At 42.0% G+C, this 23,879-nt stretch overlaps 2 protein-coding genes across 6 annotated transcripts in view; one reads left to right on the top strand and one right to left on the bottom strand.

Annotated features, from left to right (window-relative positions):
* Positions 1 to 347: 347 nt before the first annotated feature.
* PEX12 (peroxisomal biogenesis factor 12) lies at positions 348 to 4,632 on the bottom strand. Its single transcript, XM_053569870.1, has 3 exons — positions 3,847 to 4,632; positions 2,992 to 3,542; positions 348 to 749 (listed from the first exon to the last, which is right to left on the bottom strand). The coding sequence occupies exons 1-3, from the start codon at positions 3,970 to 3,972 to the stop codon at positions 350 to 352; spliced, it is 1,077 nt and encodes a 358-aa protein (XP_053425845.1). The 5' UTR covers positions 3,973 to 4,632; the 3' UTR covers positions 348 to 349.
* Positions 4,633 to 14,741: 10,109 nt separating this feature from the next.
* The window catches only part of AP2B1 (adaptor related protein complex 2 subunit beta 1), a 135,315-nt gene continuing 126,177 nt past the window's right edge, over positions 14,742 to 23,879 (top strand). For 2 of the 5 annotated variants that reach the window (XM_053569849.1, XM_053569853.1), the window contains exons 1-2: positions 14,742 to 14,896; positions 22,051 to 22,110. In XM_053569849.1, coding sequence (XP_053425824.1) covers positions 22,074 to 22,110 — 37 coding nt within the window. In that variant the 5' untranslated portion in view covers positions 14,742 to 14,896; positions 22,051 to 22,073. Of the gene's footprint in view, positions 14,897 to 14,979; positions 15,044 to 17,113; positions 17,292 to 22,050; positions 22,115 to 23,879 lie in introns of those variants that run through there. The other 3 variants (XM_053569850.1, XM_053569854.1, XM_053569851.1) reach the window with 3 other exon arrangements.

A 23,879-nucleotide genomic window follows, 5' to 3' on the forward strand; every position in this document is an offset into this window, starting at 1 on the left:
CCAGCCACATACACCTGAACTGGCAGGTTTGAATCCAGCCCGGGCCCACCAAACAACAACGGCTGCAACCAAAAAATAGCCAGGCGTTGTGGCGGACGCCTGTGGTCCCAGCTACTTGGGAGACGGAGGCAGGAGACTCGCTTGAGCCCAGGAGTTGGAGGTTGCTGTGAGCTGTGATGCCATGCACTCTACCCACAGTGACAACTTGAGGCTCTGTCTCAAAAAAAAATCCATACAGTTGTTGAAGTTCATATAGTTATGAGTTGAGGCTGAGAAGTACCATGCCGAAAACCAGCCCTATGGCCTTATAGGGCACTACTTTTGTTGTGAGATAAGATGCTAATTACTTTCAGTTCTCAGGGGAGTACAGTTTAATCAGATGCTGTACTTCTGTTGGATACCCTGTGATGGGACAAGCTTGGTGACTCCTCACATAATTAAATACACAACGATAACAAAATACATAGCCAGAAGTGGCAAGAACAGTATCATTCACCCGGGTTTTACGACATAATGGGCACACAGTCTTCAATTTGGGTAACAAGGGAGAATCAGAGTTGTAGTCCAGGTGTACAGGTGGTGGTGGAGAAGGCATGGCAGTCAGTGATTTTATGGTTTCCTGATTTTCAGATGAGTACCACCAGTCAAGGAACTGCAGGAAGAATACACCCACAGAAAGGCCAGTAGAGAGAGATAAGGCAACGCCCCCCACAGCTTTCTTCAGAGCTGACTTTATCTTCTCACTAACACTGTTGGGAAGAGAGAACAAGTAGGCAAAGAGAAACTGTTTATTTAGGTTTAATCACAGAATGTCTAATATAAATGAAGTTCATACTTCCCATCAGAAATCACTGATGTTCTGGGAGACTGAAAAGTTGCTAGATTGGCACTGTCTCCTTAGGGGTCTATTCTAATTGATATCCTCTTTCTGACTTACTGTATTTTAGGAGTATTATGAGTTAAGCTTTGTTTTTAATAACAATTAGGGTTTTGGCTGGGCTTGGTGGCTCACACCTGTAATCCTGGCACTTTGGGAGGCCCGGGCAGGTGGATTGCTTGAGCTTACAGGTTCCAGACCAGCCTGAGCAAGAGTGAGACCCCTCCTCTAAAAATAGCGCAGCCTTGTGGCTAGAGCCTGTAGTCCCAGCTACTTGGGAAGCTGAGGCAAGAGAATCACTAGAGCCCAAGAGTTTGAGGTTACTGTGAGCTATGATGCCATAGCACTCTACTGAGGGTGACAAAGTGAGACTCAGTCTCCAAAACAACAACAACAAAATACAATTAGGGTTTTGTTTTGAGAAAGAAATTAGTTGAGAATTTGATTACATAGACTTTCTTAAAAAAGGAAGATGGTGCATCTAGAAAAATAATCCAAACTCATGGGCGGCGTTGGCCCCATATACCAAGGGTGGCGGGTTCAAACCCAGCCCCAGCCAAACTGCAACAAAAAATAGCAGGGCCTCGTGGCAGGCACTTTTAGTCCCAGCTACTCCGGAGGCTGAAGCAAGAGAATTGCCTAAGCCCAAGAGCTGGAGTTTGCTGTGAGATGTGATGCTACAGCACTCTACCAAGGGCAACAAAGTAAGACTCTGTCTCTAAAACAAACAAACAAACAAAAAGCAAACCCACTTAACAAAAAATAACAGTATTGAGGAATATATATTTAAACTCATAGGAGGGCTGGGCGCCTATAGCCCAAACGGCTAAGGTGCCAGCCACATACACAAGAGCTGGCAGGTTTGAATTGAGCCCTGGCCTGCCAAACGACAGTTACAACCAAAAAATGGCCAGGCATTGTGGCAGGTCCCTGTAGTCCCAGCTATTTGGGAGGCTGAGGCAAGAGAATTGCTTGAGCCCAGGAGTTGGAGTTTGCTGTGAGCTGTGATGCCACAGCACTCTACCCAGGGTGACAGCTTGAGGCTCTGTCTCAAAAAAAGTATAAAAATTAAAAAACACCTCCTGCTGAGGCAGGAGGATTGCTTGAGCTTAGGATTTTGAGACCAGCCTTAGCAAGAGCAAGACCTCATCTCTACTAAAAATAGAAAAAGTAGCTTGGTGTTATGGCAGGTGCCTGTAGTTCCAGCTACTCAAGAGATTGAGGCAGGAGGATCACTTGAGCCCAGGAGTTTGAGGTTGTTGTGAGCTATAATGACTCCACCACGCACTAGTCTAGTGGCAACAGAGTGAGACTCTATGTCTAAAAAAAAAAAAAATACACACATACACAAAAAAATAACACCATAGTCTTAACAATTGTCTTGATATGGCTTAAATCTCAGCCCTGACACCTTCTAGCTCAGCGGTTCTCAACCTGTGGGTCAAGACCCACAGGAACTGTATTAAAGGGTTGCAGCATTAGGAAGGTTAAGAACCACTGTTCTAGCTACATGGCCTTGACAAGGTACTTAGCTGTTAGGGCTTAATTTCCTCAGCTGTTATTTTGTTGTTGTTTTCTGAGACAAGAGTCTCACTCTGTCTCCTTGGGTAGAGTGCTATGGCATCATCTTGCCTCAGTCTCCCAGTAGCTGAGACTACTGGCACTCACTATGATGCCCCGTTTTTTTCTATTTTTAGTAGAGAGGGCATCTCCATCTTGCTCAGGCTGGTCTCCAACTCATGAGCTCAAGCAATCTACCCACCTTGGCCTCCCAGAGTGCTAAGACTATAGGCATAAGCCACTGAACCCCACTTGGCTTCCTTAGCTCTTAAATGGAGCTAATACATTTCCCTCATTAGGCTGTGATAAGGACTGAAATAATGTAAATTTAAAAAAAACACCTAACACATGACCTGATATATAACAAGTGTGCACTAAGATGTACCAATTATGAGTCAGGATGACAGTCCTTGTTTATGGGCATAAGGAATAACTTTTCTATGACTTCATGAAATACCACAAAGTAGACTGAAGGAAATAAGTAAGTTTCATGACATTGGGATAAGATTTTAGGATTTATTAATGAACGATGTTTTGAAATTCTAAGGTCTTACCTGCTGGCTGATTGCTGCGTTATGGCTTCAGCTGGTTTGTGCTCCAGTGCTTGTATATCCTCAACTGTCAGTCGACCTAGCCGAACTCCAGCCAGCCTAAGCAGTGGTGAGTGATGCTGAGCTTTTCCCAGGATGTATTGAAGTTGTTGTACAAGAAACCAACCTTCCCAGGCCATGTTAACAAATGGGTAGGCTGCCAAGAAGGCTCTGTAAAATCGTTTCCAGTGGGAAGAAGGGGGGTGAATAGAATATTCATCCTCTTCTCTTAGGCTAGAAACCAGCTTCTCCAGCTTCACTTTCAGATAGGGAAGAAGAACTAAGAACATAATTGATTTCCAAAGCTGCTGCTTTGGGAGACCAGCACTGGCCAATCTCTGATACCTGTGAGTGTCCCCCATTACAATCCGCTTTAAGCCATAAAAGTTTTCAGAAAATGAGGCACTGGTTTTAGACAGATAATGCTGCTGGAGCAGAAGATCTAGCAGAGTAAAGATTTCATCAAACCACCTCCAAAAGAAGCCATAATGGGTAGGGTCTGATTCTGCAAGAACCTAAAGCAAAATAAATCAATACATGAAATTCACTCCATACACAACTATTATACCTTGTATTTACATTCCCCCCTTTCCTCTAAATTCTACACACTTTCAGCTTAAATAAGTAACTTCTCATTATACCCTGAAGCAGTGGTATTCAGTAAAGGTCTTGACACAGAACAAAGACTCAATAATTGTAGACATGAGATATGAATTATATGTAAATTGGTTATTTCAAACCCTGCGCTATCAAACACAAATTATTGGTTTGGTTTTTACCCAGTCTTCCCTAAAACGTTTCAAAGAATTAAAACCTTACCTTGACCACATGCTGAAGAGCAGGTCTCACTGCTGTCATTAAACTGTCCTGTGCTACCACCTCAAAGATGGATGGCTGGTCATCCGCCACTGAAGCAGTTGTGATGTGAGCCCCATGCTCGGCCATTGTTTCCTGTGTGTACTAGCTTTCACTTTCACTTTTCCCACAAATTCTCTAGTAGGCATGAACTTTTTTTTTTTTTGGTATGAAATTGGTGCTCAGTCTTAAAAGTAATCTTGGAGGATACCTGAAACCCCAAACTTTCGATTTTACGGAGGAATTTTGAACTAGGGAAAAACCTTGTCTGGAGTTAAGGAGGGGCGGGGTCTCAAAGAGGTTAAGAACGAAGTCAATTCGGATGTGGGTGGAAGTGGTATGTGGGGAGAGGGTGATCTGTCGAATCCGCACCTCAGCACAGAGCGTGACTGTGGGGAACAGCTATGGGCGAAAGAGCGCTGTCTTCTTGAGCTGCGAACCAGGGAGCCTCAATCGTGAGGGCTCAAAGCCACCCGGCTCTCATCAGGTGCCAGTGCTGGCTCGGGACGCCAGGACCGGCTCCAGCTGTCGGCTATGAGTACCCCGGATCCGCGCCCTGTCCTTGTTCGCTGACCCTGGGCGAGGCGCGAACGACCCACTACGCCACGTTTGGACGTAGGTCTCCACTTTATGACAGAAGCGGCACCCGGAAATAGAAATCACATGGACTTCGGAGACAACTGGCGGAAGAGAGGCGCTCTAGCCCCGAATGCCGCTCGGAAGCCACACTAGAAAACTCTATGATCCTATCCAAACTTCCGCTTCCGCCCCCGCTTAAATTAAAGTGTGTGTTTGAGCCCTGGTTTAGAGATCAACTCTCTTCTGGTTGATTTTGTTTTTGTAGCAAGTGTGTGGAAAGCCATAGCTCTGATTCTCTGTGCAGAAGTCTCTTTGACGAGGTGTTTGGCGTTGTGCCGTCGTCTGGCGCCAGAGCCGGAGCTCAGGCCAGCTTCAGCGGCTTGTGCTCCCCCGGGCGACCCCGCCGGGGGCGGAGGGAGAAAGGGTGCAAAGTACTTTGCAGTACTAGCGCAGCGGTGTTGGTGAGCAATTTATATCCTGCCATCTTACGGAGAGGAGTTCTAACACAGCACGATACAGAAAGCCTTAACTGTATTGTTACCAATTATAAAGATGGTGAGAATGAGGAAGTTTCTTCCCTGTTCTTCAGAACTAGGGATAGTTACTTTTTTTTTTTTTTTTTTTTTGAGATAGAGCCTCAAGCTGTCACCCTGGGTAGAGTGCCTCACACAGCTCACAGCAACCTCCAACTCCTGGGCTCAAGCGATTCTCCTGCCTCCGCCTCCCAAGTAGCGGGGACTACAGGCGCCCGCCACAACGCCCGTCTGTTTTTTGGTTGTAGCCGTCATTGTTGTTTGGCGGGCCGGAGCTGGCTTCGAACCCTCCAGCTCAGGTGTATGTGGCTGGCGCCTTAGCCGCTTGAGCCACAGGCGCGAGCCGGGATAATTACTTTTCATCCAAGGTGGTAGCTCAACTCTTCCAGCTTTTGGTTCCATTCAAGCATAATTCCAGGCACGTGCTATACTAGATGAAAATGATTCTCGCCCTTTCACACAGAATTTGTCACATTAGTGGTATGAATACAGTGCTAAAGCAGAAGACTCCTAATGAGTTCTAACTAGCATAAACTGGGGAGGCTTGGCAGATAAGGTGCCTTTCATTCACTTTTTACGCCAAAACTAATGTAATTGGCCTTAGGGCTCGTAAAGCGTCGTATGCAGGTTTGCCTACTTTGAGTTGCTGATACAATTTTATCGAACTTGGGTGAAAGTTCAACCCCCCTTTCTCCCCTAACCCTTCTCTCACCTTTGGGCTAAATAGCTAGAAATAGAAGGTATTCACCTCTTTAGAGTACTGAACTGAAGGGACCCCCCCCTTTAATTGACCCCAGTGTACCCCCATAAGAAAGGAAAGTTGAAAATTAGAAACGGGAAACTGAGGTAATGAGCAACAGGAAGCCGGCTGCCTCATTGGCGCTATTGTAACCAGCTGACCCGGTGTCCAGTTTAAAATTGTTGTTTTTCCCCTTGTATAATTGTTCTTTTTTCCCTCTTATGTAAACTGCTATGTAACCACAAGTGCCATAAACCGTTTCACTTGCTTTCTTGCCAAACTGCATGTAGCCCCTGATAGTATAGATCATTTACCCTATATAAACCCTTCCCTCTTCACAGTACTGTTCGCCCTGTATCCACATAGAGGGGCAGTCCGTTGGCCAACCTAGTAAAGACTCCTAAATTGGCATCAATTAATTGGTGTTCCTGGTGGTCTTTTACTCTCGCACTTGTAACAGCACCTTGCATAATGAGAACTCTCAGAAAGAAGGTTTGAGTTAGTCGTTTTTTTCAATAGGAGATAAATAAAATCTTGTAAGTTACCCTCAATTATAGGGTAATTGAGGTTCAGTGAGTAGGGTGCTGGCCCCATATACCAAGGGTGGCAGGTTCAAACCTGGCCTCGGCCAAACTGCAACAACAACAACAAAATCTGGGTGTTGTGGCGGGCACCTGTAATCCCAGCTACTTGGGAGGCTGAGGCAAGAGAATCGCCTAAACCCAAGAGCTGGAGGTTGCTGTAATGCCACGGCACTCTACCAAGGGCAACAAAGTGAGACACCGTGTCAAATAAATACATAAATAAAATAAAATAAACAGGAGGCTCGGCACCTGCAGATCAAGCAGCTAAGGCGCCAGCCACATACACCAGAGCTGGAGGGTTCAAATCCAGCCCGGGGGGCGGCGCCTGTGGCTCAGTGAGTAGGGCGCCGGCCCCATATACCGAGGGTGGCGGGTTCGGACCCAGCCCCGGCCAAACTGCAACCAAAAAAAATAGCCGGGCGTTGTGGCGGGCGCCTGTAGTCCCAGCTGCTCGGGAGGCTGAGGTAAGAGAATCGCTTAAGCCCAGGAGTTGGAGGTTGCTGTGAGCTGTGTGATGCCACGGCGCTCTACCAAGGGCCATAGAGTGAGACTCTGTCTCTACAAAAAAAAAAAAAAAAAAAAAAAAAAACAAATCCAGCCCGGGCCCACCAAACAACAATGACAACTACAACCGAAAAAATAATAGCCAGGCATTGTGGTGGGCACCTGTAGCCCCAGCTACTTGGGAGGCTGAGGCAAGAGAATCACTTAAGCCCAGGAATTGGAGGTTGCTGTGAGCTGTGATGCCATAGCACTCTACCCAGGGCAACAGCTTGAGGCTCTGTCTCAAATAAATAAATAAATAAATAAACGGGAAATTAAATTGTCAGCTAGATTATATTCTTACAAGAATAGAAATAAACAGGCTAATTTAAACTAAAAAGTCATTTATCCGAAGTATACGGAGTAGTTCACAAACTAAAGCTGCCCCTGAAAGAACAGGAGCTACATACCCCTACTGAGTCTCTCTAGCAGGAATTAGGGAACCACGTCATTCAGGAACGTTGTTGCAATGAATGAACTTCAACCAATACCTGTTTATCACTGTGCTCATGGGTCAAATTCCAACTGAGTTATCTTTGTTCAAGTTTCCTCTTCATTTTCTGTTTCCCTTTTAGCCAGAGGAGGGCAGGGCATCTTGATTAATAGTCCCATGAGGAAACTCCAAAACTAAATTGAAATTATTATTATTATTTTTTTTTGTAGAGACAGAGTCTCACTTTATGGCCCTTGGTAGAGTGCCGTGGCCTCACACAGCTCACAGCAACCTCCAACTCCTGGGCTTAAGCGATTCTCTTGCCTCAGCCTCCTGAGTAGTAAATTGAAATTATTACATAAGAAAGAGGAAAAGGCTGGCGGCACCTGTGACTCAAAGGAGTAAGGCACTGGCCCCATATGCTGGAGATGGTGAGTTCAAACCCAGCCCTGGTCAAAGAAAAAGGAAAGGCAGTCAAAAATAACAAACATTAATTATTACAATTAATAATAAACGCCTCTAGTCCCAGCTACTCGCAAGGCTGAGGCAGGAGAATCGCCTAAGCCCAGGAATTGGAGGTTGCTGTGAGCTGTGTGACGCCACGGCACTCTACTGAGGGCAATAAAGTAAACTCTGTCTCTACAAAAAAAAAAAAATAATAATAATAATAATAAACGCCTCATCATAAACCCCACTCTCAGCTATAGAGTAATAGAGTATAATAAAGAGATGATACATAAAAAGTACATTTCTGTTAAAAGGTATTAAAGCCATGACATTAATGTGACTTTAGAGAAAGAAATAACTACGAGCTGGGAGGAATTAGGTAGTGCAAACTTGCTTAAACAGAAAGCAAATGTATTGGTCTATAGAACCAAACAATTGGAAGAACCTGGTATTTTATTTCAGCTTCTCTCTGCCAGTGATCTAACATGTACTCCATGTGGTAACACATCTAGTAAAAAAGTTTTGTGGATTAGGTGGACCTCAAAAGATGAATACATTTGAAGCAAGTTGCAGTGGTGAGGGCTTTCTAGACTAAGGAGCAGCTTAGAATATGAGGAGGAAATTGTAAGGTTTGCTTTAACCTTAGGGCAACAGAAAGGACTAGTGGAGAGTATATTGGAAGTCAATTTAGAGGCCAGGTGCGGTGGCTCACTCCTGTAATCCTAGCATTCTGGGAGGTCAAGGTGGGTGGATTTCTTGAGTTCAGGAGTTCTAGACCAGCCTGAGCAAGAGCAAGTCCTTGTCTTTACTAAAAATTGAAAACTTAGCATGGTGTTGTGGTGGGTGCCGGTAGTCCCAGCTACTTGGGAGGCTGAAGCAAGAGGATCTCTTGAGCCCAGGAGTTTGAGGTTGCTGTGAGCTATGACCACACAGCACTCAATCCCAGGGCAACAGAGTAAGACTGTCTTTAAAAAAAAAAGTAGATTTAGATGGACTATGGAGGATTTTTTTTTTTTTGCAGTTTTTGGCCAGGCTGGGTTTGAACTGGCCACCTTGGGTATATGGGGCCAGTGCCCAACACCACAGGTGCCACCCAGACTATGGAGGATCTTAAGAGCTAGTTTTAGAACTTGTCTGTGGACATTCATTTATTCAACAATTATTGAGTACCTTCCCCATGTGCAAGGCATTATCCCAGATATTGGATATAAAGTAGTGGTAGAAAGACATAGTACTTACCCTGGTTTCTCCTCAACAATCTAGGCGAGGAGAAAAATAATAAAACTAAGAAATACATAATTTACAGGTTGAAAAAAAGAGGGATGATATGGGGTGGCGATAGGGACTGGGCAAGCAGAACCTTTTAGATTTGATTATCAGGGAATACCCGTCTGAGGAAATTACAAAGTAAGACCTAAAATATGAAGAGCTAGCCATATGAAGAGTTGAGGAAAAGAATATTAGACAAAAGGTGCAGTATTTGTGAAGGGTCTAAGGTAAGAAAAAGTTGATGTGTTTGGAGGCTTTTCTAGCAAGGAAAAAGGGAAATGATGAGTGACTAAAAGGCATAAAATCCTGTTAGGTAGACAGGGTCCACACCATGCGAGGGACTGAGACCCTAGGAAGGAGCCTGGATTTATTTTAGTCCAAGTGTAGGGGAAGCCAGTGAAAAGAGAGAGATACGGGCTTTTCCTCTGTTGCCAAAGCTGGAGTGTGGCAGCATGATCGTAGCTCACTGAAGCCTCCAACTCCTGGGCTCAATCGATCCTCCCACCTCAGCCTCCTTAGTAGCTGGGATTACAAGGGTAAGTCACCATGCCCTGCAGTATTTTTAAAAGATGACCCTCTGATTAATTTTTAGGCATATAGGTATCTATATATCAAGCTTTATACTTATGATGTATACACTTTTTCGAATGTTATACTTCAAAAAATGTGAAACCCAAACCTGGTTGCTATATGGAGAATGGTTGAGAGAAGAATTATAAGCTAGTAGTCCAGGCAAGAGGTGATGATGGCTTGGACTCATGAGGTATAATAGAGGGAATTAGATGGATTTAAGATATGTTTTGAAGGTAGAATTGATAACTTGGAGATTAATAGGATATGGTAGTTGGTAGTTAGGGCAGAGAGAGAAATCATGAATGACCCTTTGGTTTCTTTTTTTTTTTTTATTGAATCATAACTGTATACCTTGATATGATCATGGGGCATCATACACTCGCTTCATAGACCATTTGACACATTTTTATCACAATGGTTAACATACCTTTCCGGCGTTATCTCAGTTACTGTGCCAAAACATTTACAGTCTACATTTACCAAGTTTCGCAAATACCCCTGTAAGATGCACCACAGGTATGATCCCACCGATCCCCCTCCCTCTACCCCCCCTCCCTTTCCCACTTCCCCCTATTGTTAGGTTGTAACTGGGTTATAGCTTTCATGTGAGAGCCCCAAATTAGTTTCATAGTAGGGCTGAGTACATTGGGTACTTTTTCTTCCATTCTTGAGATACTTTACTAAGAAGAATATGTTTCAGCTCCATCCATGTAAACATGAAAGAGGCAAAGTCTCCATCTTTCTTTAAGGCTGCATAGTATTCCATGGTGTACATATACCACAATACCCTTTGGTTTCTGCCTTGAACAGTTCAGTGCATTTTACTGAAGCAATTACAATTATAGCAAATATTTACATAGTCCATACTATGCACCAGGCATAGTTCTAAGTTCTTTACATATAATAATTCATTTTATTGTTCAGCACTATAACAGTATTATGATTGAATTTTACTATTTTCCCTATTTTATAGATGAAAAAAACTAGTGAAAGAAACAGAGATGGGAGACATGGAGGGAAGAAGAGGTTTCGAACATGGCAAGCAATGAGAAACCATTGAAAGTTTTTGAACAGGGAAGAATTAGGAATCAAAATTCTTAAAGATTTTTCTAGTGATACCTTCTTTATGAAATCTGCCTCCCTCTGCTAAAAGTTAGCACCTGGAACCAGTTTTTTATTTTATTTTATTTTTTTAATTTTTTTTTTTATTGTTGCAGTTTGGCCGGGGTTGGGTTTGAACTCACCACCCTCAGTATATGGGGCCAGCACCCCACTTACTGAGCCACAGGCACCACCCCAGGTTTTTCTAATGTCCTGCATCTCCTTATGATTTAATTTTGGTTGACCATGGATATATAATCACCCATCAGTATGGTTATCAATTTCATGATGAAATTTGGGGTATAGGCTAGAGACAGAGATTTTGGAGTTGTGTGTATGGAACATAATTAAACCTTTGCTATTGCTAAAGGATCAGTGTACCGTAAACATGTGAGTATAGAATTAAATTTAAATCCTTGCCACTCTTTTCCTTACATATATCTATCTCTTCTCCTTGGTCACTCTTTTTCATGAGTTACCTGTAACTCCTATTTTCACTTCCTCACTTCTAGTACATCCTCAAACATCTGCAGGATGGCTTTTGCCTTCATATCCCTACTGATCCTCTTAGCAATGACTTAAAAAATCTTCATGTTGAGGGTGGGGCCTGTGGCTCAAAGGAGTAGGGCACTAGCCCCATGTGACAGAGGTGGCAGGTTCAAACCCAGCCCTGGCCAAAAAACTCAAAAAAAAAAAATCTTCATGTTGCTAAATAGTGGGGGCACTTTTCAGTCTTTCTTTCTTCCCTTGATGGTAACTGAATTGCTGACCATTTAATTATACATTTATTTATTTAACGTATCTTTTTTTTTTGTGGCTTTTTGGCTGGGGCTGGGTTTGAACCCGCCACCTCCAGCATATGGGGCCGGCGCCCTACTCACTGAGCCACAGGCGCCGCCCTATTCAATGTATCTTAATTGAGGGGGCTAGGACTCACGGACACAAGAGTGAAAAGACTGGGATAGTTCCTATTTTCATGGAACTCTGAAAATATTTTAAAATATTACAGTATCCTGCTTTTCTTTGTATCTCTCTGACTATTCCCTCTCAGTCCTCTTTGCATTCCTGGTTTCCTCTACTTCTGCCCTAAGCTCTCTCACGCTCCACATTCTTCATGAGTAATGTTCATTCCAACAGATTAAATTATCTGCCTGCTGATGGTTCACAAATCTAACTTGATTCCAGATCATTCTTTCTCTTCAGCATAGTCAGATACTTCTTGGACAGACATTTATACTTAAATCTTTCATATATAAAGATAAACTCATCAAAAAGAAAAGATAAACTTGGGGCGGCGCCTGTGGCTCAGTCGGTAAGGTGCCAGCCCCATATAACGAGGGTGGTGGGTTCAAACCCGGCCCCGGCTGAACTGCAACCAAAAAATAGCTGGGTGTTGTGGCGGGCGCCTGTAGCCCCAGCTACCCGGGAGGCTGAGGCAAGAGAATCGCTTAAGCCCAGGAGTTGGAGGTTGCTGTGAGCTGTGTGATGCCCTGCACTCTACCGAGGGCCATAAAGTGAGACTCTGTCTCTACAAAAAAAAAAAAAAAAAAAAGAAAAGATAAACCATCACTTTCCTTTCCCGAACTTGTTCTATTTCTTTTATTTTCCTATTTTCAGTGACTAGCAAGTTCATCTCTTGCCCAAGCCTATAACATGGGTATTAGCAGTCCTAGTGTTAGACTTCCTGGGTTCAAATCTTAATTTCACCTTTAACTTTCCTGTATCTCTGGGTTTTTTTTGTAGAGACAGAGTATCACTTTATCGCCCTCAGTAGAGTGCTGTGGTGTCACACAGCTCACAGCAACCTCCAACTCCTGGGCTTAGGCAATTCTCTTTTACAGGTGCCCACCACAACGCCCGGCTATTTTTTTGTTGCAGTTTAGCTGGGGTCGGGTTTGAACCCGCCACCCTCAGTATATGGGGCCGGCGCCCTACCCACTGAGCCACAGGCGCCGCCCTAACTTTCCTGTATCTCTGTAAAATAGAGAAAATAACAGTACCTGCCTGGTTATTAGGTTGTGAGGATTTAAAAATGTAAAGAGTAACTGAGATAGAATAAATGCTCAATAAATAGTAGCTAGATTGGATAAACCATCATTATTTTGTGGCTGGAGCATCTTAACAACTTCCTGAGTGGTCTTCCATTAGACTATGAGCACTTGGTGATAGACACCAGCTTTTATTTACAGTTGGGACTCTAGCACAATTCCTGGCACATAACAGCCCTCAATAAATATCTGTGAATTAATAATAGGAGTTAGAGGAACAAGAAAGAAGATGGGCAGAAGTACGTCAGAGGTACACCGTCCCAAAAATTCAAAAAAGGGGAGACTGGGTGATATTTTTGCACAAAAGGGGAAGAAGATGTGATTCAAAGGCTTTTGGATTGATGGTGTATTTTAAAAATAGCAATCTTTTTGGTGAAATATATACATTTCTTAGGGAAAGACTTGGAAAACACACGAAATATAAAGAGGATGATAACATTTGTAATCTACCACTCAGACACAACCACTGTAATAGGTATAGATCTCTGAATTTAGAGTTTTGTATCTTGTCTCCACCACCCCCACCCCCTAACATCTTTAAGCCTTTTTGTGTATCATTACTTATTCTTTGAAAATATCTGAAAAGCATTTTTGAATCATAGGAATGAATACATGTTCACCACAGAACATTTGAAAAGTACAGAAAAATATTAGAAAATTTAAACTCTTACCATTCAACAATAACGACTTTTAACATTCTATTAAATATTCTTCTAGCCTTATTTCTATATGTGTGTAGTCGTACTGTATACTATATTGTTTTGAATCCTTTTAAAATTATTCTGAACATTTTATCGTGAATTTTATTTCATAAGTATTCCTCTACATTATACAGCTACCTCATTTGCCATGTTTACATTCTCTCTCGTTTTACACCAAGTTTCCAATTATTCCTATTTTAATGATAGAAGAAATAATATATGAAGATGATATATGAAATTTTTTACATACTTCCATTTACTTAAGAATGAAGTTTTAAAATACATATATGCTGGGCGGCGCCTGTGGCTCAGTCGGTGGGGCGCCGGCCCCATATACCGAGGGTGGCGGGTTCGGACCCGGCCCCGGCTGAACTGCAACAAAAAATAGCTGGGCGTTGTGGCGGGCGCCTGTAGTCCCAGCTACTCGGGAGGCTGAGGCAAGAGAATCGCTTAAGCCCAGGAGTTGGAGGTTGCTGTGAGCTGTGTGATGCCATGGCACTCTACCGAGGGTGATAAAGTGAGACTCTGTCTCTACAAAAAAAAAAAAAAAAAAATACATATATGCTTTTTCACTGACAGAGTTGATGGGCAAATATATGAGAAAAAAATATTCCTTTGCTCTCTAGCTTTCCTCACATGATCAAATAAATCTTAGAGACAGCTCATTTCATTGAAAGCCACTTTCATTTACCCTCACCAATCTTGTACTCCAGTTCCAGATCCTGGAACGTAGGTCTTGGATTTTTCTGAAAGAAACTTACTTTTGTGTTAAGCACACCTATTATATCCTAGGCACTTTGTCTACTTTATCCTGTTTAAGCTTCACGTGGCTGAGAGAGAGCTATCATTGTCTCCATTTCACAGATAAGACTAAGTTTGAGAAGACGTTACACAATTTCCCATTCACATTCAGGTTAGGGATTCGACTGAGATCTAATGCCATGACAACCTCTTTTTCTTGCACTGCTCTCCTCTAGCCTCTCTGCCTGTGTGTAGTCGGGTTGAATCATCCATATCCACTCCTGAGCCAGCCAGGGCAATTAGCTGAGGGTTTATTGTTGTTGCCGTTGTTTAAGGAAAAGGACGTTTCGCCCTAAGTTTTCCAGAGAATTCTTGTGCGAGGAAACAAATCCATGTCAGCTTGTTTAATATCTCCCTTGGGATAGCCACTGAACATCCTTTGAGGTCCCGCTCTTCAGGCCTTCCAGGGGCCAGGGAAATCTTTCCGTCCCCACGGCGACAGAGATCGCCTCCTTTCTGGTTCCTCGGCGCGCGCTTAGATGACGTCGCGCGGCGAGGTTTTTCTGACGTCAAAGTTTCCCGCCCACCATCTTTGTCCCTGGCAAAGTGGGTTTTGCGCAGTGGCTTCGACCTGGAGAAAGAATCGTGACGGGTGGGAAACCATTACAACACCACCTGGGCTGTGCTCTCCAGCTGCTGCCGCCACGCTTGCCCTTGCCTCCGGTGAGTTCTGGGGGGCTGACTTTGGGGTGTGTCCCTAGTTGATTGGAGGAAGGGAAGCCCAGGCTGCGTCCGAGACCGGCAGAGGAGGGGAAACCCTAAGCGTGACCGTTGGGGATAGAGGAGGCCGTCGGGTGTGACCGTTGTGAGGTAAAGGGCTGAAGAAAGGGTCACCACAGGAGTGGCTGTGGTAGGGTGAGGGAATCCTCGTGTCTGGCAGCAAGTAGCCGGGGCAGGGTAGGGGTGGGGGAGGATGTATTTACAAGTTGTGGTTTTAGGAGGGCCAGAGGCCAGGGGTGTGGCTGGCAGAGGCTGGAGGCCTTGGGGAGAACCTCGGGTCTTTCCCTCTCGGCGTCGTTCTTTTGAGAGGCTGAGAGCTGGGATAGGTCCAGCAAGCAAAGGGGAAGACGGATTTCCCCCGAAGGTTTGCTCATTGATGGGTAAACCTCGCCTTGTCGCCAGTAACTTGAGGGTAAGAGACACCTCTTCCCCACCTCATAAGTGGAGGAGCATATCCCTAGAGTCTTGGCCACCTGGGGGAAGAAGGAATTCCTGACACTAAGAAGGGAAGAGAAACCTCTAGAATTGACCCGATGTGAGAGAGGGGTAAGCAAATTCCTTAGCCTGGAGTTTTTTCCCGAGCTTAGCAGGAACGGTCGGGCTTGGGAAAGGCTGTAGCTAGAGGTTAAGAAACTGGAACAACTTCTTATTCTTTCAACCCAAAGAATTTATTCATGCTTTTTTTTTTTTTTTTCCCCAGAGCAGTCTTCTATTTAGGGGGCAGGTTTTTACTGAACTCGGCAGCTTCATTAGGAAGCATTGTGAGTGAAGCTTTATTACACTTTTGACATTTAAAAAGATAAATATTGCAAAACTGCCAGATATTGTTACCAAAAACATTGTGGTTTAAAAGAAAAAGTAAATAAAGCTCAGAAAGTTAGAATGACTTAAAAAGGTGGTCTCAGTGAGGAGCCCTTTAAATTATTAATTACCTTCCTGTATACTTCTATTGCTTAGCCTCAGGGTACGTTTACAAAGTAATAATAGAAAGCAGCACATGAAGGAGTTGCAGCTGTGCAAGAAAACGTGTAACACATTCCAGTGATGACTAAGCGTTGTGGTAAGGTGAGAGCTGTTTGCAGGTATCTTAACAATTGAAGCTCCCAAGGAAGCAGAAAGGATAGTCTTTCCAACAGCCTCACTAAAAGTTGGAAGATAAAGTGAATAAAAATCCAAAATCATGACTGTGTATTAAGAGACTCAAGGGAGACCAGTTCATTCATCCTTTTTTTCCTTAAAGAATTCGTATTTTGGAAATATTAAGTGTTAGGCATGAGTTTGAACCAGTCCAAACAAGTAGATAGGATGCAATCTCCTTTTCTTTTCCTTCTTTCTGTCCAGGCTTAAGTTTTCCAGAGTTTATTGGTATTTAGTTAAAAATTGGAGGTAAAACCTTTGAGTTTCTTTCTTTCTATATAACATTAACAAATTACTTTGTAGTCTGCCATATTTAAATACAAATCACAGGTGATTTTAGCTTTTAAGTGCTTCATAATTTCTTATGAGGTAAATGATACCTGAAGATGCTATTGTCTGCATTATTATTGAATATTTGATTAGCAATGAACTTAGCACTTCTCAGCTTTGTAATAAACGGTTGGTGGAATGACCTTTCTGCTTTATAATTTGGTTAACTTTGGCCAGCTTTTCATTATGAGCACTGAACTGTATAAAGCCCAGCTCTGGGGAAAAAAGGGCTTTGTGGCCTCATCAACTCAATTTAGTTGCTATTTCTCAGAGAGCCATTTGAAATGAAGCCTCTATTAATTTTTTTCTGACCTTATTCTACCCAGCTCTTAATCTTATTTTGCTCAGTTTGTCTTGGGGAACTGGAGAGAGGGAGGAACAGGAGAGGAGGGACTTCCACAACCTATATTTGAGAGAAACTAGGTTATGTTAAATCTGGATATATAATTCTGTGCTGGGAGGCCTTCTCTAAGGTGCAGTGACATCACACTGGGGTCTAGGACAAGTAAGGGTGATTATGTGCTTTATGGTAGCTTTGTTGTTTAACAATGTCCCTAGGCCATGCTATAAATCTTCAACACAGCCAGGAACTTGACTAGTTTCATCTGGTAGAAAGGTGTGGTGTAAGTTCGGAATCCATCATAGTTTTGTTTGCTTCTGGGGCTCTCCTTAAGGAACCTTTCTTTATTCTAGGAGGAGATTGATTTTCGAAGCATTTGGACAAATACTGGATTTTTTTCTTGAGCGCCATCTTGTCTTTTTTTTTTTTTTTGGTGGCTTCTGATGCAGACATTTTTTTGCCATCCTGTATTTTGGAGAATCTACTTATGTTCTTATCTGGCACATGATTAAATGTCTCTCTTTAAAAAAAGTAAGTTTTTCAGGTGAAATTCATGTAACATAAAATTAACTACTTTAAAGTGAATAGTTAAGTGGCATTTATTACGTTCACAGTGTTGTGCAACCGTCACCTCTTCTCATTTGTTTTTGTTTAGACTTTTCATTTTTCTTGGAGTTTGAGTTTTAAGGCGATCTGTCTTGGTGTAATGTTTCTCTGCTGCTATGGGTAGGGATTATTTCATTACTACTGTTGACAAAAGTGTCAGTTAAGAAAGTGCTATGTTTATCCCTTCTCTTTAGAGCAGGATTCATAATTTAGGATTTGTGTTACAGGTTTTTAAAGATACTTGACCTTTCTCTCTTCCCTGAAATTTTGTAGGTGGATACATCATTCTTTAGTTAAGCTAAAAACGCTTGACCGGGGGCAGCGCCTGTGGCTCAATGGAGTAGGGCACCAGCCCCATATGCCGGAGGTGGTGGGTTCAAACCCAGCCCCAACCAAAAACTGCAAAAAAAAAAAAAAAAAAGCTTGACCGGCCTGGTGCCCGTCAGCGGTTAGGGCGATGGCCACATGCACCTGGGCTGGGGGGGAGGGGGATTTCGAACTGCCAGAGCCTGCTAAAAACAACAAACGAACAAAAAAATAGCCAGGCATTGCGGTGGAGTAGTCCCAGCTACTCTGGGGAGGGGGGCGGGGCTGAGGCAAGAGAATTGCTTAAGCCCAAGAGTTTGAGGTTGCTGTGAGCTGTGACACCAGAGCACTCTACCAAGAGTGACATAGGGCTACATAGTGAGACTCTGTCTCAAAAAACAAACATAAATGTTTCGCTGTGCGGGGCATGGTTCTGGGAGGCCGAGGCTGGTGAATTGCCTGAGGTCAGGAGTTGGGAGACCAGCCTGAGCAAGAGCGAGACTTTTAGACCTCATCTCTAAAAAAATAGCCGGGTGCTGTGGCGGGGAGGCTCAGGCAAAAGAATTGCTTAAGCCCAAGAGATGGAGGTTGCTGTGACTTGTGACGCCACAGCACTCTACCACAGGTGACATAGTGAAACTCGTCTCAAAAAAAAAAAAAGATGAAAACACTTAATGCTCAATGAACAGGACAGAAATATATTCTTTGATATTAAAGTTTATTAGGGGAGATAATACAATGTGTCAAAACCCATGATTTATGACTAGGTTAATATTCAGCAGAATGTAAAAATTTCTATGAATTCAGTGTCTGTGTAAATATGCTTGAGAGCTTTAGAAAATAGACCAATTTAAAAAAAAAAAAAAAAAGAAAATAGACCAATTTTTGTGCACTTTTCTAGAAAAAATGTTCAAGGTGGTTTTGGTTTTAAATTTACCATTCTATAGGATTTAGAATTACCATATAGTGGTATAGTGGATTTCAGCTATAACCCTCCTGGTTAGGCTGTAGTAATCATTTCAGTACGCTGATTTTTTTCATTTGTATATGTAAATCTATAGATAACTTCAGATTTATTCCAGATCTTTCATGTGGAGGATTCTTTTCTTTATTTGCCGGCCTTACATTTAGTTTATATTGTGAATGGATTAAATGATTATAAAATTCCCTTAATTTTTCTAGAAAAGCATTATGAAAACATTATGTAAGACAAGCCTCTGTTTCAGGTTATTTTTACAGAAATTTCTGTGTTCTATAATACTTGTGAATTCTGGCTCACTTTTTTAAAATTTCATTTCAGAATATTAAGGGTATGCGTGTTTCGTTTACATATTTTGTTTTTGTACAAATTGAGTCAAAGTAATAAGTGTACCCTTTACCCAAAGAGTGTGTTCTGTTCATTCATAGGTGTGAATTTACGCCCCCCCTCCTTGTTTGATTTTGGCTGAGATTTACTCACATGTGCACTGAAGTATTGATCAGTTAGTTCCAATTTGGTATTGAATATATGTGTTTGTTTCTCTATTCTTGTGATGTTTTTAATTTTTTTTTTTTTTTTGTAGAGACAGAGTCTCACTTTACTGCCTCAATAGAGTGCCATGATGTCACAGGACTTAACAGCAACCTCTAGCTCTTGGGCTTACTCGATTCTCTTGCCTCAGCTTCCGGAGCAGCTGGGACTACAGGCACCCGCCACAACATCTGGCTATTTTTTGTTTGCAGTTTGGCTGGGTCTGGGTTTGAAACTGCCACCTTCGGTATATGGGGCTGGCGCCCTACTCTCTGAGGCACAGGCGCCACCCCATTCTTGTGATGTTTTACTTGGAAGAATGGTTTTCATTTCCATCCAGGTTGTCACAAAAGAGAATAGATAGCCTTTTTTTTTTTTTTTTTTTTTGAGAGAGGGAGAGAGAGTCTCAAGCTGTTGCCCTGTTGCCTTGGGTAGAGTGCCATAGCGTCACAGCTTACAGCAACCTCAAACTCCTGGGCTTAAGTGATTCTCCTACTTCAGCCTCTGAAGCACCTGGAACTACAGGTGCCCACCGCAATGTTGGGCTATATTTTTGTTGTTGTTGGCAGTTGTCATTGTTGCTTTAGCTGGCCCCGGCCAGGTTTGAACCTGCCAGCTTCAGCGCCCTGTGGCCGGCACCCTACCCACTGACCTCTGGGTGCCACCACCTTTTTTTTTTTTTTTGTGGTTTTTGGCCAGGGTTGGGTTTGAATCCGCCACTGCTAGCATATGGGACCAGTGCTCTACCCCTTTGAGCCACAGGTGCCGCCCACCTTTTTTTTTTTTTTATGCATATATCATATGCATAAAATTTATGCACATATGCATATATCACATTTTATTTAACCATTTGTGTATTGGTAGGCACTTGAGTTGTCTTTGTGACTGTGAATAGTGCTGCTGTAAACATTTGAGTACAGGCATCCTTCCCATAGAATGACCTTTTTTCCACTGGTTATATACCCAGCAGTGGGATTGCTGGGTTAATGGTGGTTTATTTTAAGTTCTTTGTCTAGCTCACTTCTTTTAATAAAGTAACTTTGGTGAAATTCTGGTACAACATAAAAGGCTATTTGACAACATAAAAATCTACTAAAATAGTAAGCTATTTTAAATTGCACACAAACTTTATGGACACCTTGTGTTAGAATCAAAGCTATAAATAGTAATTAGCTGGTTGGAAAGTTAGCAAATGAGTCTTATTTCCATCAGATTATAGAAGTAGCACATTTTAGAGATCAGATTTGAACCATTTTTGATTATTTCATGTTTATCTGACTTTTTTTGGCTTTTCTTTCATTACATTAGTTTGTTTGGTGCTTAGGTCTTTTCTTCCAGATTCAGATTTACCATTGTTGGCTAAATATGTTATCTCCCAACTTTGCCAAATATATTACCGTGCATGCTACATTGACCTGCTAGTAATGAGCAGGTGCCAGGGTATCTTGTCCTGAAGCTAGTAATAGGTATCTTTAATGATGGTGGAAGGAGGGAATGAGATGTTCATATTTGAATGCAGAAGCAATTTTTTTTTTTTTGGACTCTGATTTTGTCACCCTTGGTAGAGTACTGTGGCCTCACAGCTCATAGCAACCTCATACTCTTGGGCTCAAGTGATTCTCTTGCCTCGGCCTCCCAAGTAGCTGGGCCTAACAGGCGCCTGCCACAATACCTGGCTATTTTTAGAGATGGGGTCTCGCTCTTGCTCAGGCTGATCTTGAACCCTGAGCAATTTTGAATTGCTCAGGAAATTTGCCTGCCTCAGCCTCCCAGAGTGCTAAGATTACAAGTGTGAGCCACCATGCCTAGCCCAGAAGGAATATGTTAATGTATTTAAAGAAATGAAGTACAATCAGAAAACATTGTTTCATTATTTTGGGAAAAGTGACCAGTCCATACTGTGCCGTTTTTGCCATGTGGCAGCTGGATTAATTCTGGGAATTGGGACAGATGAGTTAAGGTTGAGGCTGAGATCCACATTCTTCTCACGTGTAGCACAACTTCTGATTGTCTTATGCTCAGTGTGACTAAGTACACACACGTCAGTCTTTTCTCTTGTTTTTAACTATAAATGTATTTATTCTTCAGGAATACTGTTGGGCTAAATGTAGATTGTTAGGAATAAGAAAGCCACCATTAAAAAGAAAATCCACGTGTATGTTTTGGTACTCTAGATGTTTGTCGTGAAAGGATATCATCCTACTAATTTAGACTGTATTTTTCCTGAAAGAATTAAAGCAATGTGTGTAAAAAGTGAAAATGAAATACTCTTTTTATTGAAAGTTGCACATAATGTCGAGCATGTTGGCAAAATTCATTTTTGACCTTACACTGCTTCAGTAACGCCAACTTGAGGCAAGGGAGTAACCAGATTTTCCTGACTGGAAAGTAATGGGGAGATCTTTCAAAACAAACTTTTCCTCGTCTTAAATGTTTGAGTGACTAATTGAATATGTAGTTACAAAAAGGTCTAGCTGTAAACTCTTGACAGTTTTGAGGAGAGAATTGTGGATAAAAATCGCAGAGCTATAGGTTCAAATTATTACCTGATTGAATTTGGCCTTTAGATTTTGTACTATTAATTTCTTGAAGCAGGAAGTACATTCTTAATTTTTTCTGCATCCCTTCAGTCAGCAATGGTGGTAGAAAGGAAGAAGATACTCATTTTTGAGTAAAGATATTCTTAAATATAAGTGTTCTCAAAACTGATTGGGCCAGACATGGAGGCATGCAGTTGTAGTACCAGCTACTTGGGAAGCTGAGGCAGGAAGATCACTTGAACCCAGGAGTTCCAGGTTAGACAGAATACCATTTCAAAAAAAAAAAAATGTTTAATTGGATGCCTTGTTGGATTTTCTCTTGCTATAGGTGCACATTGAAGATCCAAAATCATGACTGACTCCAAGTACTTCACAACCAATAAAAAAGGTAAGTGAGAACATGATCAAATCTTTGAAATTTTTCAAAAGTTACCGTGTGAGATTGTCTCAAGTGGAAGAATTGACCTCTTCCTGTAGACATTCATTTTGTGGACTACATCATTGGAAATCTACTTCTGCAGATAAATGTATAGGTTTGTAAAGACCTATACATAAATTATAATGTAAAGACAGGATGTATATCATTTTGACTTGAAGGTTCTGTTTTAGTGAAAAGAAGGGAATCCTTTTGGCTATTTGAAATCAACACTGATCCATTGGAGATTGATAAATATGAGGGAAGGCAAAAAGTGAGAAGCATATTTCTTTTTTAATTTTTGCTTAGAAATAAAAATCTTATAATGAAATACATTTAAAGTAATGTGTATAAAAAGTGAAAATAAAAATTCTCCCTCGCTATTCCTTTTCTTGAGGGAGCTTGATGTGTATTCTCATTCTTTTTTCTATGCTTGTAAGTATATATATTGCATTAATACATATGATTTATTAATAAACTCTGAGCAGCTACCACAGACACAGCTATAATCAATGCAGAAGGAGGACAGAACAACTCTGAAGAAAAGAAAGAGTACTTCATCTAGAACAGCATTTTTGTTTCCAGGAGGTGTCTAACTAGCCCTATTTAGATGATAAAGATACAGATCTTGAAAAAAAATACATATGATTAAAAAAAAAATTTTTATCTTTAATGAAAAGGGATCATGCAGGGCGGCGCCTGTGGCTCAGTCGGTAAGGCGCCGGCCCCATATACCGAGGGTGGCGGGTTCAAACCCGGCCCCGACCAAACTGCAACCAAAAAATAGCCAGGCATTGTGGTGGGCGCCTGTGGTCCCAGCTACTCGGGAGGTTGAGGCAAGAGAATCGCTTAAGCCCGGGAGTTGGAGGTTGCTGTGAGTTGTGTGAGGCCACGGCACTCTACTGAGGGCCATAAAGTGAGACTCTGTCTCTACAAAAAATAAAAAGAAAAAAGAGATCATGCAAAACAATGCATAGAAATGTGATATTTTCACATCCTTCCATATGAACGTAAGAATATATCTTGTTCTTTTTCTTAGTGTGTATCTAAAACAGGAAATCTCTAGAGTTAATTCAATGATTTTTTTGTCGTAGGCTGAATTTACTTCAGTAGCTTTCAATTTGTTAGACTCAGCTTTGTAAACAGTTAATATAATGTTTGGTTTTACATACAAATGTGGGCCTGAGAACTAAGGATTCTTCTTGGTGAAGTCCAACCTCCGATCTTTTTTGTAACATTGTTTCTAAATAAAATAGCTCATTTCTAGAGATGTAGATGGCCCTCCCATCAAAGATCAACTTCTTAGTCTGTTGTGCCTATAGCTAAGCTTGCTTTGTTTTTCAAGATCAGAATTCTATACTTTTGTATTCAACAGTTCCTACATTTACCAAAGAATTGTGGACTTGACACAAACTACCCTTCCTCTTTTCTTTTTGTTCGCCCACAGTTTGGCTTCTGACATGTACCTTTTCAAATCCTTTCCTCCTGTCGCTGAAATATGACAACTTCTCTGTCCCAGAATTTGTGTTGTTTTTCTTATAATGTTTGCTGGTCTGATTGTTGAAGAACACTCTGCAGAGTCCTTTCACCTCCATTTATTCATTGCATTCATTTATTCAGTGAATATTTAGTATCTATTGTGCATGAGTCACATTTTCTTAATACCCTAACACTGGTGGAGTTTCTCATTAAATATCCTAATTTACTGCAAGTCACATTAGGTGCAAAGGATGCCTAGTTCC

This window comes from Nycticebus coucang, chromosome 18 (genome assembly GCF_027406575.1).
Source record: "Nycticebus coucang isolate mNycCou1 chromosome 18, mNycCou1.pri, whole genome shotgun sequence".
Lineage (NCBI taxonomy): Eukaryota > Metazoa > Chordata > Mammalia > Primates > Lorisidae > Nycticebus > Nycticebus coucang.